We start from the raw sequence: 20,525 nt of genomic DNA on the forward strand, positions 1-20,525 counted from the left end.
CCTTAGGTTTTAGCTTTTACTTAGGGCCATGCTTCCTAAAAGGTGTCAGGTCTGTAGCTCTTTTGTGATCAGTGTGATACTGGTGCTTTGTACTTTTAACGAGCAGCTATTCTTGTGTTAGACTGTTTTCCTCTGAGCTGTAGGTCCAATTTCAACTTGAAAATGTATTTCATCATATGGCTGTTAGTACTGAAAGTTTTGTTAGTTAATAATTAGCAAACAGCTAATGATACTAGAAAGTAATTTTACCACCCTTGCATTAGGATACATGCTGCAGCCAAATATTTTATTATTATGCTTTATATTTTAAGAAATAGTTTATTTGGCAGTTAGTTTTTCTGTTGAGATATGTTATGTGCTGTATACACAAGAAAATATATGATGATGTATAAAAAAGTGTACTTTTGGCATGGAAGAACTATACTGAGTAGTTAAAAGAAATTATGAGAATTTTATTCCAAATTGCTGGTCAACACATGTAATTTGTTCTTAAAATTCTAATGTTGATGGATTTGCTGTGCAAGAACAAGTTCCCAAAATAATGATAGGAATTAGTTCTTTATTATTTTAAATAAGTACAGCAAGACAGAAATTCACCTTGTTTCTAGAATGGTCTTTTCCAAAAGGGAGCTACTGTGAGTCATTTCAGTTGTTATAGATCTCAGATATCAGCCAAAAGAGAATAGGAAGGCTGTCATTTCCTTAATATATGGTTAGAATTCAGTTATGAAATGTATTAAAGAGAACCATTCCTCAGGTGAATAAAGGATTTTGACAAGACTGTCCTGCTGGAAGGATACTCAATCACCAGAATTATCTTTAATATAATCACCCACCAAGGGATAAAACTGCATTTCTAAAATGTCAGTTCATTTTGTAATGCCTAGATGGGTAATCATAGGTACTAATTATCTTTCATTCAGAACAATTTAAGCTTTCTCTTGAACATCAGGCCTCTTCACTGGATTTCTTCAATCCATTTGGTGACTGGATCCCAATTATACATCAGGCTACCCTTTCCAAATTAGTCTATGGGGATTTGGAGATGCAGATTCCATTAAGTTAATAGGAATCACATGGCTAAACCTCATCGTCCCATTTTTGAAAATTTAGTCCCACTGTTTAAGTGGAGTCTAGTTCTAAAAAGGGTAGAGTGACAATATAGGGACTTCCCAGCAGCCAAAGTAGTTTAAAAATCTCCTAGCTGAAAAGATTTGTTGGAAATAATCGATACTGTTTTTCTTGTTTCATCTCTGCAGTACTATAATGTACCCAGATACGGGTGTAATCCGTTATTATGTATATTGTTATAAGGGCCTTTTACAGGAAAAAATGTCACTCTCCTTAATGACCTCTTAGTGCAGAGAAACATCCCCAAAAACCAGGAGCATGCACACCAGGAACTCGGGTAAAATCTTAGCAACAGGATTTCTTATCTTTTTGTCAGTAAAATTGTTTACACAGCATCAATGAAGCAAAGTTTAACGTCAGCAGAAGGAGCCATGAGGCTTGTAGACGAAACCTGCTCCCGTGCTTTAAAGTCCAGCTCAGGGAGAGTTGCTCAGCCCAGCTGCTCTAAGAAGGAGCACCAGAGTTTTACAGAGAAATCGGTTGTGACCAACACTGTCAGTTCAGTCACACCAAACTCATGCACAATATTTCCAAGCGTTAACCCTACCTCCCAAGGTAGCTGATAGTAGGAAATGTGTCCCATATTTCTTGATAAGGTTTTCTGTGATCTGTTGAAGGGTCGGGCGGCGTCCGAGTAACCTTATGTTACGGAAGAATTCAGGGGCAAGTGGCAGTGGGGAGCCAAGGAAATTTCTTCTTTCAACAGCAAGATTGTTTACTTTCCAGCGGCCAAACTCTCTGCAAAACAAAGCAATTCTCATTCAGAAATATGTCATTCAGACAAATGTTCTTCATTTGCAAACTACTCTGCTCTGTTGACTAGCTGGGGGCGACTAGCTGGGTATTACAACAGGCCTTGACAGTGATACTCTGTCATGTGTTATAGGCATAGGACAAGCAACGAGGGTTATTTATTAGAAGTGGAGGCAGTACTCCATAACAAAATCATTGTTTGGAAAAATAAAAATAAAATAATAAGCCACTTAGAATGTTGCTGTTCCTATTGTTTTTGTTTAGCCTCTGATGTGAATACAGCCCTAGAACAACCAGATTTGCTAGAAACTGAAACTAAATTAATAATTTCCCCAAATTTGGACCGAATGCAACAAGTGTTTTCATTAGCACAAGGCAGATTATAAAAACATTTCAAGAAATAGGCTTTTGTTATTTGCTGTCTGTTAAGTCACTTCAGTACGTAGCTGGCTGATTTGAACAATTTAGAGAAACACTATCACACCACATTTGACCTTACTACGACATTTCTAGTCCTCTTTACTTTTGGCCTCCATTTTGAGGAAATGTGCAGACAGCAGATTCCTAAAAACAGATGACTTTTCAGTTGTAGGAGGTATATAAATGAATTCAAAGACTTGTCCCCTTCCCCTCTCCAAAATAAATCAATGATAGATGGGAAAACAAACAAGTCAATTACACAGCAATAAACACATCTTTTATTCATTTACTTCTCAGTTAAGATACCAGATAGAATTGTTAGTGAAAGGACACAATGTCCTCAAAATCTGGCCAAGATACACCTCATCTGCAGTAACTTTGCTTTTTCAAGGCACACCAACAGCTGTTTTGGTTACAGACTCGAGTACTGTGAGAATTAAGTCCAAGGCAACCTGTGGACTGTGGTTTAGCTACCCTTTTGTTGAGTCATTCATATAACTATGTCAGTTAAGATTTCCCTTACATAAGACTGTAGAAAAGCAAAAAGATTGGAGAGCTTGAAAGATCCTACTGAAGGTCCCAGCTAATATAGTACAACATTCATTTACAAAATTACCACAGAAAGCAAAAATCAAGGATGCAGTAAGCAAATAACATTTGAGGGATATCTGAAACAAATCACTTGCCTGCAGCTGAATGACTAGGATGAGCTAGGTAATACATCATCAACACTAATACTTTTTATTACTTTTAAGTCCACAACTATTAGCAGAACCCAGATAAATACATTCTTGTATAGTTTTTCTATTTTCCAGCATCCTGTTTCTCTTGCAGATCCAAACTGTCTTATTCCCAATCCAGCCTAAATTTATACATGTAATAGGTGACAATTTGGTGCAGCTCCTATGAACTGCCTTTCCTCAGACACATTCTTGCAGATGTCACTTTTTATCAAAAGCAAATCGGAAGAATTGTAGTAGAAAGAGCTTTATGTAACTTACCTGAAATTTGATGCAATTTACCAGTCAAGAGCATGAGACTAGACAGACCCTCCCAGTTTCTTAAAGACTCTGCCCATCACCAGTGTGCCTAAATTAGTATTTGGAAATCACTATTTGATAGATGTGGGGTTTTTTAACTTAGATGTAAGGTTTTACAGTTTTCTCTCACAAAGTTATTTTCCTTTTAAGAAGCTATAAAACCAATCACCTATTTTTTGAGCTTTTATGGAACTACTGCATATTAGGAAAAAAAAAAAAAAAGATGAGAAAAATTACACACAAACTTTTTTTTGTCTCTAAAATAAAAAATATTCATTGGGCATATTGACCACATTAATGCAGGCACTAAAACCAGTGAATTATCCTGCACTGTAAATGTACTTTTCAAGTGATAGAAAAAAAGAAATAAGAAAAACAGGGGTTTTTATTTAAATTCTGTGCTTTCTGGGCATATCTGAGTGGGTTTTTTCATTTGAATACATCAGAAAATATAGGTCAATTGTAGTTACTGAACAGACCATCAAGACAGAATTGCTTTGACAGCAAGAAAAGAATACAAGCTTTATAATGTAAAATATTAATTTCATACCTTGATGAAACCTTTTCTTCTAAACTTGCTATCTGACTAACTGTCCGTATCAAAGCTGAGGTTCAAACACAAGAATAATAGAAAAATTGCAGTTCTTATAAAAGCTAGTTTGCTGCTACCCTTCATTCAATTTTCATGGTCAGTTTTTAAGGATGGAGAAGACCACCATAACCCCTTCACCTGCTCATTTTTTAACACAGTTAAAGGAATATCACCAAATCACTCTTGTTGCCTATGTCAGCAAGTTTGTGACTGAAGAAGAAACCATCTCCCAGAAAAACATCTCATCCTGACTTAAAAGCTGATGCTGAAGATTTCTCAGAATTTCTCAACAATCTGTTGTAGTATTAAATACAGAGAGTACATTTTATTTTCAGTTTGAGCATTGTCAATTTCAGTTTCCAATTTTTGGAGCTTTTAATGCACATCAGGCAGATTAAATATTTTTTCTGTGTAACTAATTACAGCTCTTGTCTGAATCTTACTGCTCTTCTCCAAAAGTGGCAAATGATTTCTTGGAAGAATAAAACTCTAAATGATGGCCTCATCCATACCAAATTCAGAAGTATTTTCAAGCTGATGTCCTCCTGTTCTACTACAAGTCCTTTATTTACTGAACCCAGGGACTGAGTTATTCTAGCACTAGGAGAAATTTGTTTAGCTTAGTTAAGCAAACTGGAGTTCCTTCCACAGTTTTTGCTATGAAAAGATTGTTTTGCTGTATCTTATGCTCGTTCAGAGACAGGAAGTAGGCTAATGTTTTTGTAAAAGTTTTGGCATTTTTTTGATTCAGAGCATGACAATGGAAACAATTATTAGTGCAGCAAGTAGTCATCATTTGAAATTCACTGCTGAGGAAACTGAAGGAGTAGAATATGGGAGCTGGATTTTTTTTTTAAAAAGATGACAGTTTTATAACTCTGCCACAGACTGAGCTGAAGCTTTTAGAGAACTTAAAAAACAACTTTCATATTTTCTTGAAGTTTTTCTTAAATGAAGAGTTTTGGAACATGGAGAGGAATATGAAGACCTAAATCCTCTGGGAGAGACAAGAAGAAACTTCATCTCTGAAGATACAAGAGAGACATGGGACACCAAGAGTGAACTGCCTGACTGCAGAAGCAGTAATACCTAGATGTGGACAATCAAGAAGTGACTAGCAGCTTCACCAACAGGAAATCTGAGGAAAGATTTCAAATTTCAGAATAACTGGGTTTATGAGGCCAAAGTGTAAAAGCAGGGAAACTTAGCCTGGAGTTCAGGATGGGGGGTTCACGCTCATAGTTTCTAGCACACAGAGTGAGGAGGCTTTCACCAAATACTTTCTGAGTATGTGGAAATCACTAGTAACTGCTATCCTAAAATTACAGCTAATTTCTCTTTCCGGAAATTTCACTATAAGTAAAATCATATCCTTACCTTCCTTTTATGTGACTGACTTATTTATGTATTTACATACCTATACATATAAGTTCCCTTTCTTCTCTGGACTTCACCTTGCAAGCAGGGATATATTCTCTCCTATTTCCTTCTCCCCTCTCTTACCACACAGTAAAGCTCAACCCTTATTTACCTGTTTGTACTGCAGTCATTCTCTCTAACACAAATTCTCCAGCCCTCAAATGATTTTTCTACCAAAAGTGCATTATTCTCCTTTGGAAATCATGTTCCTGTCCACTGCCAAAGGCAGACTAGCAGGCCTGACAGAGTTAATGATCTTCTTATTAGAGAAAATACTCCCCTCCAAAGTCTCTGGAGTCCCATTCATCAGAAGAGCACCTCCCACAGAATATCGTAGCATCAGTGCTGGCCACTAGTCAAGAAAACCAATTATGTACTGAATACAAACACTAGAAGTATTAGCAGCTTATTCTTTCCTCCTCTTCCTCTTCTTCTGCTGTGTAAGAGCCAAGACTAGCAGCTGTCATGGTGCTATCAAGAACCTAAGATTTAATAGCAGGTGGCACTCCCTGTGCTGCCCATCTACTTCCAGCCCGAACAATATGTTAACCGTTGGATAGAGTTCTTTAATGCTCAGGGCAAAGCCTGTTGTTGAGAAGGATGATGGCTTTGTGTTCCTGGGCTTGTACAAGAGAGAAGAAATAAGTCAGTCTGGCTCCTAGGATGAAGCCTATAATGGAACTGCGTTATTATCATAAGTAGTGCCAGAGGCCATGGGCAGCATTCTCTCTATCTTCCTACATACAAGAACTGTGGATTTGTATGTCCTACCAAAAATCTGTTTCCTGGCTGGTTGGCTAACACATATGCAAGAGCCCTCAAGCACAGTAGTGCCAATTCTGACCAGCTGTACTGCATGCATGCCACAGCCTCTGTCTGCTGAATGGGGTCTCCTGCCATTTGTTCTACTTAGAGAAAGTTAGACTGAAGAATGATCAGTCAGGGAGTCAGTGTGGGGTAAAAACAAGCACAGTTCAAAATACAGTTTTTATTTCAACACCATTTCGTTTATTTTGTAATATTTTTTATTTGTGTCACTATACTATGATGTTCGGAGTGATGTTTAATCAAACAATAATGTTCTGACATGAAACACCCCTTAGTAGTGTACTGTACAAGTTGTGGACAAATTTTCATCTTGAAAGAATCTCAAATTGCAAATGAATCTGAAAATAATTCTAGGGCAGCAGGCCAACAAGGGCTGTCAGTGTCTCTTTTGAATTTCAAGCCATAGCTTTTTTCCAAATGCGTATATAAATTATACATTTTCCTCTACCACTGCATTCATTTCAATACATTTTAAATCACATGGTGTGGGGAGATATAGGGAAAGCTCTATATAAAATATCTAGTTGAAAGAAACAAAAAAAAGCACTATTGTACTCTAAAATTGTAGTGTGTAGAAGATTTGAAATGGGAATATAAAATCTGCTGTTGCAGATTATTAAATCAGAGCCTACAAAGAGATTTACAGTGAGCCTGATAGAATCTTCTTAACCACAACAGTCTCTCCTAAGGTCAACCATACACAAAAAAGAGCCCAGGAAAAATAAGCAGTATTAGGCCTTATTGTAAGTAACTTATGTGTTTTATAAAACAGTATTAGTACTGGTAAGCATAAATATTAATTAATAGTATTATGGCATTGCTTGGAAAGCACTCTTGGAAAATGGACTTCACATCATTTTTAATACTAAAGAACTCTTGTGTGTTCCTTTCTCTTAATGTCATCTAAACGAGACCGCTCCACTCTTGGATGGTGAGAAGGTGACTGTTTCAAACGGGCTGGAATGACAGTGGAATTCTGAAGCCAATATTTCCCATGCAGCTGCAAGTTAATCTGTTGGCAGAACAGCTCAATGGGAGAATATATGGTGTTTTTCTCAGTCTAGCTTCTTTTAAAAGCTTGAGGATTTCTTAATGCCTGAGGCCATAGCTTGAATAAGACCAAGATGAGATAAAACAAAACTACTACCATATTAAACTTCAGAAGGAAAAGGTCAATGAAACATTATAATACCCATGATTTGCATCATGCACTGATCTGTGACTGGGGCTCATGTAGGCTGCCAGCTCCACAGACACAAACCAAAGACAAGCTCAACAGCCTGGCTCTGATAGGGGTCATAACACTATCAACCACATTTCCTCTGGCCCATCCCATGCAGAAGCTATGCGTAGCTATAGAAGTTGGGGGACGTTGTACACTGGCTAATTCCTCTATAGGAGACACGCCCAGAGTGGATCATACATACACCACCTGGCCCCAACCACACCACATTCTTACAGATTTTATAAAAGAGGATCTCATAGTAGCAATACCCCTGTACCTCGCAGCCACCTACGAGCAGTTCTACAACAGTAACACATACGTATGGAAAATATTTGCTAGGAGAAAAAAATGAAAAAAATTGCTTCTAAACAGAAGATTCACACAGATGTAGACAGAACCAGAATCAGGTAATAACCAAACCTGTGTTATTCACAGATTGTCAGGTGAAAAATTCTCCTTACCAGCACAGGTCATAGACCTTTCAATGTTTGTTAAAATCAGTTAAGTGATAGAGAATCTGCTACAACCTTTACTAAATGTTTGTTACAGTTGATTTTTACTATTCAAGGTGAAGAAGAAACTTATATCTTGACTGAGCAGCCTTCTGAAAATATCTAATTTTACATAGAAACATGATAATAGGGACAAACACTGCAATAGGAGCAAAGTATTCCCTTGACAGGAAGAAGAAGCAGGGCCTGATAGTATAGAATACATCTTATCTATGCCTCTTAAAATTGTCAAGTATCCAGACATGATGATTAAAAAGAAAAAAATTCAAGATGTAATAATCTCCTTTTAAACTTTTTTCCCATTAGTGAAATGGAAAGTATTTCTTCATTAACTATATCCTCATAATTGTCTGTCATTTTCCAAAGTCAAAACCAAAATGCTTGCTGAACACATACATATTTTCCATATTATTGCTTATATTTATACTGGTTTTTCACCTTATAATGAATAAGTTCTTTCATTAGGATTTCTCTTTATCGTAATATACTATTCCTTTGAAACATCCTAGTAATATTTTTGCCTTTCTATGCCTTTTTCATCCTATCAGTTTCTTACCACTTGAAATTCTACTTCCAGAACTAGAATTCATTAGTATCAGCTTCACTATCTTCTTACATTATGCATATGAAATATGTAATCTATGAACAAATTTTAATAAAAAGTATATGTGTTACATACCTAGAAGGTACTCAGATGTATTTCTTTTTATGACTACTCATAGTCAGATTATTTTCCCAGCTACTGTGACAGAAATTATTTGAAACATCTTATCCAACATGAACATCAAAGGGTTTACTACAGCAGAAGAGAGATGGCTTTCCTTTTGTCCATGTCTGATAGACAGTTAGCCTCTGTAAAGCATGTACCAAAAAATTCCTCCTCTAATAAAATCTGAGAGGGAATTACTTCTGTATGTTGTCTTGTAGCTTTGTGTTTGCCTTTTACCTATAGTTTATAATATACTTCCAAACACACTTATGAACATTCATTCAGAGTTTCACTGTTCATATATTTAGCTGTACCTATATTCATGCAAAGGTATTTGCACAAAGCTAATAGTTCTTTGTGACTTAATCCTATTTAGCTTCTGCCTCAGAAGAAGCTCACCAGACAGTATATAGTAATAGCATGAAGAAATGCACTTACTAGGACAATGCTGCAAATTACACAACAGATAAACAGCAAGAACAGGCGGAGTACAAACACTTCTGAACAAAACATTTGTATTGACTGTCCATCTATTGTGAGGAACTGGTGAATTAGCTTGTAAAATAGCACCAGTTTGTGCAGGCTTTTAAGACAAGGATTAAATTCAAAGCAAATAATTCATTCCCTCTACATACGATAATTTGTCACAAAGAGCAGAGAGGAAAACCTCAATAAAACCTACTCTTGCCTCTACTACATCAAAATGGAGAACAACTGGGGTACTTGGGAGGTGTTTCTTACAGTCTGAGTAAGCAGAACATAGATTTTCTAGCTTTTTTGTATTTCTGGAGTTGATTATTTAGATGTGCACTGGCCAGTAGTATTCTTTACTGTGTTAATGACACTAACGATGCGGATTTACAGCCTGCTAGGTCAGATGGTGGCATTTTTGGAGTCACAAGTAGTTGTCCATCCAATTAATTTCAAAAAGTCCAGGCCACTATTCATTATCGCTGAGTTATATTTATTTATTCTTCCCTGCAAGAAGTACTGATTTCATGGTTTGTCACATACCCTAGAGGGTTAAGAAGACTGCTCATTCTCCCTTTGACAGTACCAAGAGGGTTTCTAACAACTCATACCTGCATTGCTCAGACTAATCCACCCCTTCTAGAGTCTTGGCAAGTTCAAAACATCCTTTTTTCCCAGTTCACATCTGCCTATAGGAATCATTTATTATCTAGGCAACAGGTTTTATAAAATGGTGCATTTGCTTAGACTTGCAGAAGACTAATGAAATCCAAAAGATTCCTCTGAAGATTCTTGCATTTCTTTCAATTTATTTTCAACCATTATGAAAGCCAATGTTGTCTGAAATTCAATAGGATTAAAAGGTATGGATTTAAATTTTGTAAAGGTGGTATAAAACTGGTTTCCTATGTTTTCCACAATGTACTGATTGCCCTCACTGTTTCCCAGGACATTTTCAGAGAAGCAGGTATCTTACCTAAAGCTAAACCTGTAGTTAACCTTCAAAATTGAGAAGTCTGTCTTGGAGAAGAGTTTTTTGATACAGTAAGGAAAAGAATTATGAGAAAGAGAAGCAGAAAGGTATATTTACAGTCTTTTTGTCTAACCTTAAGAGCCAATAGATATCATGGTCCTGTAGTTGATTGTACGTGAACAAAATCTAATGACTGTGGAATTTTATAAGAAAATGAAAGAAGTCTCTGGAGCTCTTGCTAAGGGGGGACTTTATAGATTTGACTGTACCTGTTACTGCGTCAAAATCAACAAGAAAATCATATTCTTCTTCCTTCCCTTCTTGTCCTGACTAAAATAAAAAAAATGGAACAAGATTTCTTGTAGAGATAAGGAAGAAAGTTGAATCTGTGAAAGTGTTTTAGTGCATGATCAACACATGAAAATAGAGTTTGTGAAGACTGAATCAGCATAAAGATCTCTTGGAGAAAATAAAATAAAGTAGAGGATTCACTGCTTCAGTGTTGGTGCATACTCCCAGATGAATCACAGGGGAAACATAAATGGCTAAAATTATTTATTATTATGTGCTACAGTTCATAGTCTCAATGTCTTGGAAATGTCTTTTATTACTATTTTTATAATTTCTGTTTCAGAACTAAAAATTGATCTGTTGTACCGGGCAACAAAGAGGCATACAGACAAAACCAAACTATGATAAATAATTTAAAATTTAAAGCTAGTTCTTCTTATTCACCCTATTTCTATTCGGAAAACTGAGGCATAGTGAGGCTAAGGGTACGGAGTATTGTGAGTAGGCATGACCTCTTTCCATCCCATACTCAGAGCAGACCAAAGAGCTTTATGGCCTGGTGAGTGTGGCAGAGAATGAGAGCTCTTAAATTCTTTGAAAACTGTTTGCTTGTTTGTTTCTGGGATGTCACTGATGCTCAGTATTGGCTTCGGCTCGATACCACAGAGACACCAAATTCCCATCTATGCAACCAAAGAGGGTACCTTAAATGGCTGGCCTCAAACAAAATATATTCTCAAACAAATATTGATCCAAAGCCTTATCAACGAAGATATACATAATGTCTAGAATCATTCCTTTTGATGTTGTATAAACTTAAACAATCTTATACAGTGTAGATTATTTGGCACATTTTCTACACAATTTATAGGTTTATCCTTCCAAACAAGAGACTTTTTGTCTCCCATTTACTTCTATGCCACTCTTGCAGAGTGTATGCCAGAGTACTATTTAGATAGATGACAGTTACTCAACCTGCACTTGAATTTATAAAGGCAGTTGTTTCTACCAACACTCTGGGATGAGTCTGGCTTTACACAAGTGTAAATCTCACAGACATAGGCATAAATGCTGCTTGGATATTGTGAAATATAACAACCACACTATTGCTGTTTGTAGCAATTCAAATTGTTGAAAGCAGCAGAATGCAAACCAAAATACTTCCTGAAAATACTTTGGTGTGTTATTAGTTTGTTTATTGCTTAGCTCTTGGGGGAACTTGCTGCTGATCTTCTTTTCATCTAAATGTTATCCTACTATCTAAATGTTGCTTCACTGCTAGCAGGAAATGCTCAGGTCTTTACTTGCACACAAAAAAATAAAGCCAAGGATTCTTATTTAGCATATAAAAATGTTTCAATTTTATTTTCTACCATAACAAAGGATGCTTCTGTTTTAGCACAACTATTTGCATTAATTCCAAAATAAATTTGGAGCTTTGGTTTATGAAAAATGGTCCTGGTGTTAATTCTTTTCTCCAGTGGTGTAAATTGCAAATATCTCTAAAGAACCAATGGAATTACAACAATGAGCTGAACAGAGAATCAGGCAATAAACTTGACAATACAGTTCCACATTATAGAGCTTTCTAATGGTCTTAACTAAATAGAAGAGTTGAATGGGAGTTGAGTTACTAATTTCTACAGCAGAAACAGTTAAGCGTTAAATGAATTCCCTGAAAGAATAAAGCCTATATACCTGTTACATTTCATTTTACTTTCAGTCCTTTTTGAATGACATGGATGTAGAGATTATGCAAGGTCAGGAAATAAACTTGGAAACAAAGCTTTCATGACTCTAGGACTTGTATAAAACTCGGTAGGTCAGCTTGTAATACACATTACAACACATATGTTGGAGACTTGGTATGCACCTAGATCTATTCTGAAGCTCAGACTACATTAAAAAATGCTGAATAAGATACTTAATCCCTCTAAACAGTCTAAACATGAGCTTTTTGAAGAAGCTTCAGACAGAATGAAGCTCTGTTTTGAATTTTACTACTGTAAAATTCATGTATTGAGAATGCATTATTATAAAATTTCTGTGCATCTGCATCTATTTCATTATCCCTCCCAGCACCTTTGTAGAATAGGTCTGAGAAAGAAGAATAAAAGTGATTCTGGAAAATTTCAGGTGGGATATAAGCACCTGTAGGACATAAAATATTATTTATAATGTCATACAATTATCATATACACCATACATTTTATTTATAATACTGACACAGACTGGGAAGGAGTGAGACTTTATGCATCCGACAGAGGCTGGAGAAAGAACTGCAGCAGAGGGACGTATCTTACAAACAACCAAGAGAAGCAATACATGGCATATCCTCACAAACATTTAGCTATTGCTCTGTCTTTATACTAACATGGTTGAGCAAAAGCCTGTCCTGCATCATCGGTATCTGTATTAACAGTGTCATCACTGTGCTTGAGCTAGCAGCAGCATCAGAAATGGTGGCTTGTTAGTGTGAGCAAAGTGTCATGGGAGTGCAACCGTACTGCTGGTTCATGCCTGGTCAGCTTGCCAGGGCCAGAAGCCTTACTTTTTCTTCTCTGCCATTTTATTCATGAAACAGGAGTTTTAATCTATTTAGGAGGCAGTGTAAGGTATGCAGGCCAGCTGCAATAACGAAGAGATGTAATTATTGAATTAAAATTAGCAAAAATGTGATTATTTATCTTCTAGGTATATTTCAATTTGAGGTTGATTAGCCAGTAATTTCAGATTATTAGCCACGGCATAGCAACTGTGCTTAGGACACTGTTCTGGCTGCTTTTCTGCACCAAGCTTAAGGTAACGAGGGCCTATGTGAATGTTAACAGTCTTTTCCTAGAAATGTTGCTTAGGAAGAAACAGACTGCAACATGGCTGTACAGATCTAGAAATAGAACCAAGATTAACTGGCTTTCCAAGCCGTATGTCCAGCAGACATGACGGTATTTTTGTCCAACTTCTTTGTGCAAGGAGCAGTGCAGGGCAATTACTGGGGATTCTGTTTTGACCACAATAAAATTAAGCTTAGCTGTTAATGTCTCGGCCACAATGATTTCCATCCTATTGTAGAACACGCCAGCTTTCCAATGCTGCCATTAAAAAAATATCAGTGCACCTCCACAGGGCGTGTGGTTTCCCATAAATCAAGATTACGTGTTAAATAGAGACCAATATTTTATATATGATAAGACTATGCTACACAAATTGAAAGAGGTGTGAGGATAAATGAAGTCATCTATATTGTAGTTATGAACAGTAGCAATGCATTGCTACAAATCTGTTCAAGAAGGACTCTGTGATGAGTTACAAAATCTTGCACCTCCAGATTGCCAGTTTGAGCACAGTTCAATGTGGTAATAAAGCAAGCGTTTTTACCATCTGATGGTTGTCTACTGGCCAGTGTGAAGGGAACTCCAACTCCAGTTCCAAGGGTAAATGTATATATCTAACAAATGTATTACAGGAGGGAGCTAGTCAGCATAATCATAAATACTCTCACTGAAAACAATGCAGCAAATAGATGATACTAAGGTTTGCTCTTCCTGCCTCAGAAAATGCAGGCAGTGGAAAAGAAGACAGGATGGTAAAAATCTTCTTTGACCAAGCTAAATGCTACCTTTATGTTGACTGTGCATTGAGTTGGCTTGGTGCAAGGCTGTTTTGTAACACATATTGCTGTATTAGTGTGAAACTCAACCATTAACATCTGTAGATACATAAAACTTCTCTGAGTTAGACCTACCGTGGTGCAGACAGTAATGATTCTTCACGTGCCTTAGACAAGGTCAGAGCGAGTTACTGTACCATACATGTGGAGCAATTTGCTTCACCCTTGAACCTGGGACCAGCTGAAGGTGTGTCAAAGATGACAATAAATCAGGAGTAGAAAATGAGTCAATAGCCCAACAGCACAGAAACAGAAATGTCCCTTCCACGAGACTCCTTGCCTTATTTTTCTTGTAAGTTTGAAGTAGTAAGAAGTTTGTTCACATATACACAAGGCTACAAAAACACAACCTCTCTATCTCCCCTACATGTCAGTTGCTTCTCTACCAGGTAGGAAGAGACAGAGGTAGACATTTCTCTTTTGATTTTCTGGAAAGAGTTCAAGCACTGTGTCATGAGATTTAAACAAATGCTCAGACAGATAGAATAAAATGCTCTTGATTACTCCTGATTTTAGTCATCTTAAACCTGACAGTTCTGAGTGATTGAGACTTAATTCCCCTCACCACAGGGTCACCTTAGAGTGGTGAGTAGCTCTTTCTCTCCTGCAAGGGTCACAGACAGCCACATCCAGGGGTGGTCTCTAGCAAAAGTGGCATCACCCCACTGAAACCAAGCTAGAAAAAGTAGAAAAGCAAGTTTCAAAAAGAAATGTGTAGCTCCCACAAGAGCACTGGATTTCCTCAATATACTCCTGCAAATTAGAATTGCTACACAGAGCCTGTATACTGTTCCTTCTCTGGGGATATCTTGTCTTCATGAAGGCTCTGCACTGAGATGTCATCTCCCTTGCTATGACTGAGCTGCAGGGAAGTACATGCTGACACAGAAACCTGGCAATAATTCCAGCCTGCATTCATGGGCCTTTCTCCAAGGAAATTAAGGTACAGGGACAATGCATGGATATTCTGTTCTGAATATGGGTGAAACAAAAAAATGCCCTTTATATGAAGAATTAGGAAGCACTCTTGTATGCAACAACGCTACATAATCATGAATCCTTGCATCCTTTCAGGAGAAAGTTGACCCAGCAGCAGCTGTACAGATAGGAACAAACACTTTCTTCACCTCTTTAACCTAAATAAGATCACAAAATTCACTGCCAAATGGAGACTATTTAAATGCTAATTGGGACAGCAGGTGATTTAATTTCCTCTCTGATTTTTCCTTGAAACAGAAATAGAGAGTTGCAGCAATACAATCTTTTAATTTTTTTTTAATAAAATGCTTGATTTTGTTGTAACTGTTGTTCCTACGTGGTATTGCTACATCGTGTGAAAATTAACTCAATTACTGAAACTGAAGGAAATTACAGGAAAAAAATATCCTCCACATCATTACATCCATGTCATACTGAAGTTAATTTACTGAACCAATGAAAAGTTAAAAGGTAAAAGTACTTAAAGTGGTTATAAAACAAACACTTTTCACATACATAGTAATTTTTAATCTGTTTGTTCCCTCTCTGGTTAATAGTTTAGTATACTTCAGCTTCTGTGGGAAAAATATATATCACAAAACTTAGGAAATGTGCAAATTTTGGTTTTGTAGTGGAATTTTTGTAGTATTCTGCATATAAAAATGGCACTTTTACAACATAAATAAAAAGATTTTTGCATAGAATAATATAAGACCGAACTGCAGGTTTCCATAATCTTCTCCTTTGCCATGGAAACTCTGTAGCCCCAGTAATTATCATGAAGTGCAAAAACTATGTGCTATGAATCAGCTAGGAGTCTTTCATGTCACAGTTTGATCTATTAGTATCCATGTATAGCCCCAATAAATTATGAAGGTTTTGTGTATCTTTCCACAGAAGAGTGATTACAGTTGTTTGTCTGAATGTAGGAGTAGGACCTAGATCTCTTTCAAAGGGTGTGTTGTTAGTGGTACATGATCAAGTTAGAAGGCTTCTGTGTGTGGGATCCTACAGAAATTATCTTGAAGCTGGTCTTTTTAAAAATTTTTATTATTGAGTAGGATGATAGTATATTTATAAAATATGCAGACAATACTAAGCTGAGGACTATGGCAAGTGTTTTTGAATATTTATGGCAACCACAGAATGTGATAAAAAGCAAGGTAATATGCTTTAAAAAAAGAGAAAATACATAGAAAATAAATAATTAAGCAAGTAGAAATATGGTAAAATAGAATAGATTAAAAAAAATCACCTACATCTGCTTGGAATTTCACTGCAAATATGGCAAATTCTTACATAAAACAAGAACATTTTATGTATGACAACAAAATAGGTATGTCACTTTCCAGACTTCTGCTAAGATCTCAATGAGAATAGTGCTCCCAAAGAAAGATACCAAAAAACCCCCCAACAAAATCTGTTTAAATCCTTTTGAAAACAACAAGGAGATAAAAAAGTAAAAGAAACTCCTTATTAGGAACAGTTGGACATTTTGTTTTTTCAAGAGAATACAAGCTTCTGGAGGACATGACAACAGGTTTCCAATATGAATTGTTATTCAGAAACAGGAGGTGAACAGTTGCTCAGCTAGGGAAAACAAACTTTATTTGAGGCAAAGAAGGCTGAACAAGAGATCTGTCTCAGCCCTACATTTCTGCAAATCCATCTGAGTAAAACTATCGTGCTGACTAATGCTGTCATACAACCTTCTATATTCCCATTCTGCTGACATCCATCTACTGTCTCTTATTTCCTACTGGGATTCCAAGCATTTGCCAGTATTGCAAACATTTTGTGGGCACCTTCAGGGTCTGTACGTACTCTTATAGGGGAGTCTTGGTCTGTTGGTGATTTCCCAGTACACAAATTAGCAGTTATGGTGCTATCCCTACACGATTGTTCCTGAAAAGAGTGCAGAAACTCTTATCACTGAAGAAAAACAAGGAACTGTCAGCAAAAGAATTGAGTTTAGTTACAGTTTATGCAGGATAAGGTTTTGCTACAAGTTGATATGAGAATATAAAATAAAAGAAATTTTAAAGTGCTGATTATAATTATTATGTTTCATAAAGGATTGATCATGTAGTGGAAGTTGCAGTATGCAGGAAGCATTATTCTGGAGTGCCAGAGTGGAGCTGTAGTCTGGAGCTATGGGGTCAAGAATGTTGTTTTCACTGAAAATGTCAGATATGAAGTATTTAATAGCTGTTTCAATTTTTCCGTAGATTTACTATACTTAGATAAAATGTTTTGTTTCAGTGATATTTTTTGACTCAGAGACACCAATAAGATATGATTTTAATTACACAAAAGTTGTGTAATTACAAGTAATATAATGTAATTTTTATCCTCATGGGGTTAAAAATAAGAAAAAGCATATATATATTTTATTATTAAGATTCTAGGCCTACCTTTAGATAACTGAGTTATCATTTCATCTCACACCCAGGAAGAGGAGAGAGAAAAATAAGTCTATTCCTACAAATAACAATAGCCAGAAAGAAAAATTGCCACTTGTCTCTGAAACCATGAAATTGTGTCTTTGAAGTCACGGAAAGAGGAAAAGTTGGTCCTGTCTGTGACAGCAAGTACACATGCACATGTTGTCCTTCACACACGGCCTTGTCCTTACAAAGTAATCACTTATTCCCTTGTGATTCGAGGGAAACCTCACAATAAAAAACTTAATCAGCATGAAGATTTTTTCTCCTCTGGCTCTCACTTGGGTTATATTGCTGCATTCTTCTGGTACGTTTTTCAGTAATTGCTTGAAGCGTGACCACGTAAAGTACTAATTTGTTTTACATCGCTACCACAAACTAGTGTTGTCTTGACAACTAATAGTGATTCTACAAGTTATAAAAATTCTTACCAAAAGTTAAATTATTATAAAAACCTATAAGCATTATTTTGGGTGAATGGCCTGAGAACAGGTGATTCTTGAGAAGCTGATGTCCTCAGTGGGAAGGAAAACAGAAAGAAGGATGTCTCTTTCAAACTGGAGGAGAATTATTTATTAGGAAACTGTATTTCCAGACTTTCTGCCAAACAGCTGTGGGTCTTTAATAAACTACAGTTGTAGCGATATCCTGCCCTTTCAGTGCCACAGTCAGTAATTCAAATGCGCCTGTAACTCAGAGATGATAGCTGCCCTGACAGCTGGAGATAGGGTGACAAATAGCTCTTCCAGTTGAGACATTGACATAATTGAAATGTGCTGCCAGGGGAGAACAAAAGATAGAGCATGGATAAGCAGCAGCAAAACCCACGTGAAGGGTAAAGTCCTTCCACTGCTCTGCTTTTACTAGCACAGCAGTTTCAGACTGTTCAGGTCAGCTATGATAATTGCGATCCCCTAACGGGATTGCCATCACACTGGAAACGGAGAGGATTGATCTTTCATTAAACATTTACAAAGCTTACAAACTAGCTGTAGAAGGTGAAATGTGAAAACATCGTGGATGTTCTAAAGTTTACAGGAACATCATGCTTTAGATCTTTCATGACAATATCTTGAGAAAGTGTCACTGCAATGCTATTTTAAGATTCTATTTCTCTTAAATAATGTTAAGATTTTTCATCAAAATATTTTTCCACTGTATTTGTTCAGCTAACAACTGGGATGCAAGTGGTTTTGTACAGTGGACAACACCTGGCACTGAAAAACAGATCTGTAAGAGGGCTTTACCTCATTTTCATGGGTGACTAAGCATACTCTTTGTAGGTTTTTTATACCCTTGTACCTTTATACAGTAGCAGAATAAATATTTCCATTTTTCTAGTAAGTATTATGGGATACAAAACACGTGACTAATCAGTATGTACCTGACCTTATGATGTTTGGGAAGGGGCTTTAGGGATTTTAAGAGCAAAATGTGTTTTAACTCAGTCATACAGCATTGCAAATTGCACTTCTTTAAACATAGAAAATAACCTCTTTGAGCCTCAGTTTTCCCATCTGGAAAATGATAGGTATCGAGAATTTATGCCTTACACATGGAAGTCATAATAGTTCTATTTGTAAAATATTATACAAAGCAGAATTCTGTGCCACTGTAATCAGAAATATCTACACTGGGAATATAATTAATGCCTTTTTCAGTATGAGAAGAGTAGTATTTTATAAGAAGCTGCTCAGGAAGAACATAACCTAGTAAATGAAAACTAAGAATACTTGCAGAGGAAACTATTCACCCACTCTTTTTTTCCTCTTTGTTCTCTAGAATTCAAGACAGTGAGATTTTACATCTCACTACCTTGAAGGCAAACTTGGTGTTGCCAATATTTTTCTTCTCTTTTTGGCCAGTCATGGTCATTCTTCATTAGCCTGACAAATAGTGCATGGGTAGAAATTCCATACCCTTCACCCCAATTATACGGCAAAATGCACTTTCATGTTATGGGGATGACAAAGTACAGAGTGACCCAAAGCCTCTGCCTAGGGACCAGCAAGGGTAGAGCTAATACTTTTGCTCTGATTAGAAGACAACTACAGCTGCATACAGAGCTAATCTGTTGAGAGGAGACTGACTGGCACCAGGTGGGAGGAATTAGGAATTAGGAATTCCCCCAGGGCACTTAAAGAGGGTTATGCTTAGGGAAGGGTTGGTTTTAAATGATTATGTGCTTTAGGGTGAGGGAAATGCCATATAGGGTGAAGAAAGAAAAAGGATGCTTAGGAAGGGAGGTTAAATGCCTCTTTCAACATCATATTCTTTCTGCAAAAAGTAATTTTAAATGAGGGTAGGGATACGCTGGATGTTATAGAATAGTTAGTGGGAAGGTTCTCTGTTTGCCCTTCTATTTTTAGGGGCCTTTTTGCACTTCTATACAGCAGTGGAGCTTCACAAGCTCTAGGCCATCATTGCTGCCTGTAAGAGCTGTAGCTTGTTTGTTCTCCTTGAGATGCTCAAGTCACAATTATCTGCATTTCTGTTCAGATGTACCCAGACCTATGAGTTGCACTGTTAGATAATGAGACAGGAATATAGACATGCTAGCATAATTTTTTTTCTAACAAGGTAATAACTGTGGCATCATAGCATGATCTATGTTGTATATTTATAACTATTCAAAAATGTGCCAATAGTCAAAATTGACAAGATTCAAGTATGTTTAGCTTCATAGGCAGAGAGGTTATATCACTTTACAAGCCTTGATCATTATTGGGGTGGCCAAAATGAGTATGGGTGGATGGATCAGTTTGTTCTAACATCTTTGCATCAAGCTGTCATTCAAATTGCTGACAGCAGCAAAGGTGTATTATTCACAGCATCAGAGTTGAGATTAGAGGGCATGCTTGATTTTATTTTTACAATTGTCTACACCTTCATTTTAAACTGCAGCTATAACTGCTGTAGCTAAATTGTGCCAAACAAAAATGAATCCTTTAAATAGATGATGCAAGACAGACAGAATAAGGAGACAGCAATATAACCCTTCACCTGCTGAAGCCCTCTTGGTTTCTATCTCTCCTTTATTGCAGCAGGTCTTTTACCTCAATACATGTC

The 20,525-nt window shown here is 36.7% G+C and overlaps 1 protein-coding gene across 2 annotated transcripts in view; it reads right to left on the reverse strand.

The window, feature by feature from the left end:
• BRINP3 (BMP/retinoic acid inducible neural specific 3) overlaps window positions 1-20,525 on the reverse strand; it is a 223,807-nt gene that overhangs the window by 97,843 nt on the left and 105,439 nt on the right. For both annotated transcript variants that reach the window (XM_074831701.1, XM_074831700.1), the window contains one exon: window positions 1,679-1,869. In XM_074831701.1, the coding sequence (XP_074687802.1) occupies window positions 1,679-1,869 (191 nt within the window). The remainder of the gene's footprint in view (window positions 1-1,678; window positions 1,870-20,525) is intronic.

Source organism: Strix aluco, chromosome 8 (assembly GCF_031877795.1).
Source record: "Strix aluco isolate bStrAlu1 chromosome 8, bStrAlu1.hap1, whole genome shotgun sequence".
Lineage (NCBI taxonomy): Eukaryota > Metazoa > Chordata > Aves > Strigiformes > Strigidae > Strix > Strix aluco.